Source organism: Zosterops lateralis (assembly GCF_965231275.1).
Source record: "Zosterops lateralis genome assembly, chromosome: 14".
Taxonomy (NCBI): Eukaryota; Metazoa; Chordata; class Aves; order Passeriformes; family Zosteropidae; genus Zosterops; species Zosterops lateralis.
Window position 1 is genome coordinate 16,940,473 of NC_139774.1, and position 3,620 is coordinate 16,944,092.

Consider the following 3,620-nt stretch of genomic DNA (forward strand, 5'->3'; position numbering starts at 1 on the left):
CTGCCCAAACCACCAGCAGCTCCCCCTGCTCCTTGGACTGCCCGGCCTGGCACAGGGGAACTTGTGGGAGGACTGGGAAGGATGGGAGGGCTGGGAGTTGCTGGGGCTGTTGCAGCGATGGAGCCAACAAAGGGAAGTGGGGACTTTGGGAAGGGAGGACACCTGATCCTGATCCTGATCTGATCCTGATGCTGATCCTGATCCTGCCCAGCCAGAGGCACCATGGGCAGCTGCCTCCCTGTCTCCCCCCAGCCCATAGCTGAGCTCCTCCCTGCAGGCTGGGACCAGGCAGTGTCTGGGACTGGGGCACTCTCAGGGGCTGCCTCACCATCAGGTGTCCCCAAAGCAGCTGCTGGGGCTGAGCCTGGTGGAGTCTGCAGGGGAATTTTGAGGACCTCCCCTCACCCCAAAGCCCATCCAGGTGGCCTCTCCCAAAGGGCTGGGCAAGCTCGGCAAGCAAGAGCAAGCTGCTTAGATGCCCACAGGGAGCTGCAGGGGGGGCGAGGCTTCTTTGCAGCCTCAGAAGATGCAGGTGCAGCCCACAGCGATGGTCTCCATCACCATCTGGTACTTCTTGGGGCACTTTTTGTTGCTTGAAGGCCTGTGCCCAGCCTGGGCCGGGCCCGGGCAGAGCAGGCGGCGCACGGGCAGGCGGCTGTAGATGGGGATGCTGGCCATGGTCCGGTCCTCCTGCATGGTGAAGGGGTTGATGCAGCCAGTGCAGAGGCACCGGGCCTCGGGGATGTCTGCTGGGATCCGTGTGGCATCGTGGTTTATCCTGGAGAAAAGGGGAAGCGGGATATAAGGCTGGGGAGATGGTTGTAGGAGCATCCGTGGAACTCTGCAGAGCTGAGATATTCTAGAAACACGGGGTTTTATTGCAAGTGTCAGGGGTAAAAAGGGCTTTGCCTTCAGCCACCAGCCTGGGCTGGAGGGAACCCCAAAGAGAGAGGGAGAGTGTGAGGTGAGGGAGGTAAAAAAGCTCAGAGGGGAAAGACCAAGCGAGAGATAATGGCGAGGTAAGAGAGAGGGAGCAGTAAGAGCAAGAGAGGTAGAAGAGCACGAGGACCTTGTTCCAATCCATTCTATCTCTTTTTGTGTTGAATATTCTAATTTAGAGTGACCAACCAGCTCGAGATACAAACCCTACAGACTTTGCCTACAGCCTATGAGAACTGCTATATCACCATATCATCCTGTATTCTAAACTCTAAAGAGACTTTTCTTACCTACTTTTTCCCTGATGTTTTGGCAGGGTGGAGAGGGGCTGCACCCTTGAGTCCTTTTGTTTTCTGTCCTTCAACCTGACTCCAGCTCATCCCCGTCCTCCTGCCTGCCATGATCACATCTCAAAGCTGCCCTTCATTTCTATTTCACTCACAGGTTTTACATCTCCAGTATTTCTTATCAGACAATCATATCCACAAGCCCTTCCTGTCCCATCTTTCCCAACAGATGGTGATGGGGGCAGTGGGTGGCTGGGGTGAAATGAGTTCTTCATTATATCCTGCCACAGCCCCAGCAGCCAGCACAGCCCCTGTGCTGGCACAGAGCTGGCACAAGCTCACCTGTAGGCCCAGGGGGACAGGCTCCTGCGGTTGGACCTCCAGAGCCTCAGGTTCACCTGGCACTTGGTGTCCCCCGGCTCGGAGCCGTTCCTCAGCTGGCGCACCATGTCCTGGATGCTGTGCTCATACTCTGCCATGCTGCTGTAGGGCTCCTCCGGGGCCCAGGCCAGGGCAGGGGGGGCTGTTGGTGGCCGTGCCAGGCCCCTTCTCCTGCCCTTGGCTGCCTTGCTCTGGTCCTTGGCTTCAGGAACCAGGACCATGGCGAAGGTGAAGATGCAAAGGAGAAGCTGAGGAAGAAGGAGGATGGTGAGTGGCTGCTTGGGCTGCAGGAAGCTCTCCCTCCTCCCAGGGGAGCTCTCCCTCCTCCCAGGGGTCACCAGGTGATGGCAGGGCCACATAGACTTTGAGGTGGCACATTCAATGCCCAAAGACAGTGCTGGCCTGCAGGTGAGAAACACCAGAGGGCAGTTTGCAGGGATGGTGGGCACACAGTCATGGTGAGCTGATGTGTGTGGCTGTCCCTCACCCTGCTGGGAGCTGGCAGTTTGTGTTGCCAAAGTGCCCCTGCCTGTGCTGCCCCAGCTGTGCCCAGTGCCCACCCTGAGGCAGCTGCCTGCCAGAAGGGATCCACCAGCTCAGGCTGTACCTGGGCAGCCTCTGGTTTAAAAGGAGCCTTACAGAGATGAGACAGTCAAGAATGGGATCTTTATCCAAACCCTCCTCTCCCTCCCTCTGTGCTCTGAGGACGGTGAGAGAAAAAAGATGCTTTTTTCTTTCCCTTCTCCCTCCGGCCTCGCTGGGCCCAGCAGCCGAGTGCTGCCACCCGGCAGGCTGCCCAGCAGGGAACAAAGTTGCTTTCTGTAGTGCTGCTCCCTGCTATTCGTGTCCCAGGCAGCCCCAGACCCTGCCCGTGGGTGTGCAGTGCCCTGGGGCAGCGAGGGCTCAGCCAGGGCTGTTCTCCCCGGCCGGTGCCGGACTGTCCGGCCGGACTGGCCGTGGCTTTGCTCTCCCTCCCAGGCTGCTGCATCCTCACCCTGCCAGGCATGGGAGCAATGGCCCTGGCAGGCCACAGCAGGCACCTCCAAAGCAAACAACCCCCAGGTAAACAAGCATGCAAATCATTCTGTTAGAGAAAAAATGAGGAGCAAGCCCTGAGCTGCCGGGGAGGACCTTACCAGGTTTGGAGCCCTCTCCATGGCCGCGGAGGGGTGCCGGCCGCTGTCCTGCACTGTGGCCGGTCCCTGCGAGCCGTGCAGCTAAAAAGGGAAAGCCCCAGCCCCCAGCTGTGCCCTGCCAGAGGTGTGTCTGGTCCCCAAGGTGCCAGGGAGCCTCGGAGCAGACAGGGCAGGGGGCCAGCGTGGTCTGGGACTCGGCCACCCGTCGCCGCCCCAGGCGCTGGCTCTGCTGGCAGCAGTGACTGTGGTCAGTGGCGGGTCCCCTGTGGACCAGGCAGCCCTGAGGGGCTCTCCTGGCAATAACATGCTCTGGGGAGGGGCTTTAGGCTCTGTTGGTGTCACCAGCATGGTCAGAACCCTGACAGGACTGCAGGGACACGGCTGCTGGGCTGGCAGAGTGAGGGCTCACAGGAGGAGCAGGGGTGGCTGTGTCCTGCAAGGTGAGCAGGTAACCTGGGGCTGAGGGCCCACTGTCGTCTGTGTGCCACCACCAGCAGCAGCTCTGCTGTCCCCAGGAGCCCCCAAACCCTCCTGGCCAGCAGTGAGATGATGGAACCCGTCACTCTCTGCACCCTTGGTCTGTCTGTCCCCAAACCCTTCCCCTTCTGCTGTCCTCCAGCTCCTGCCATGGGGACACAGCAGCTGTGCCCACAGCTGGCCGTGGGTCTGTGGGGCGCTGGGTGTTGGTGGGTGCTGCCCTGACTTTTCCTGGGTCAGGCACAGCGGTGCAGGGTGCTGCGGTGGGGGAAACTGAGGCACGGGGATGCTGGCTGTAATTCCCCGTCCAGGGGACAGGGGCTGGCATTACACCCCCGCTCCGGGCTGTCGCTGTCCCTGCGGTCAAGTGCCACGCGATGGTGCTGTCCGCCACCACACC

The 3,620-nt window shown here is 60.4% G+C and overlaps 1 protein-coding gene across 1 annotated transcript; it reads right to left on the reverse strand.

Moving 5' to 3' along the window:
* Positions 1-431: 431 nt before the first annotated feature.
* On the reverse strand, positions 432-2,764 carry IL17B (interleukin 17B; the record flags this gene model as incomplete). The annotated part of the gene is made up of 3 exons (XM_083871684.1): positions 432-778; positions 1,569-1,855; positions 2,744-2,764. The coding sequence occupies 3 exons, from the start codon at positions 2,762-2,764 to the stop codon at positions 520-522; spliced, it is 567 nt and encodes a 188-aa protein (XP_083727810.1). The 3' UTR covers positions 432-519.
* Positions 2,765-3,620: the final 856 nt, after the last annotated feature.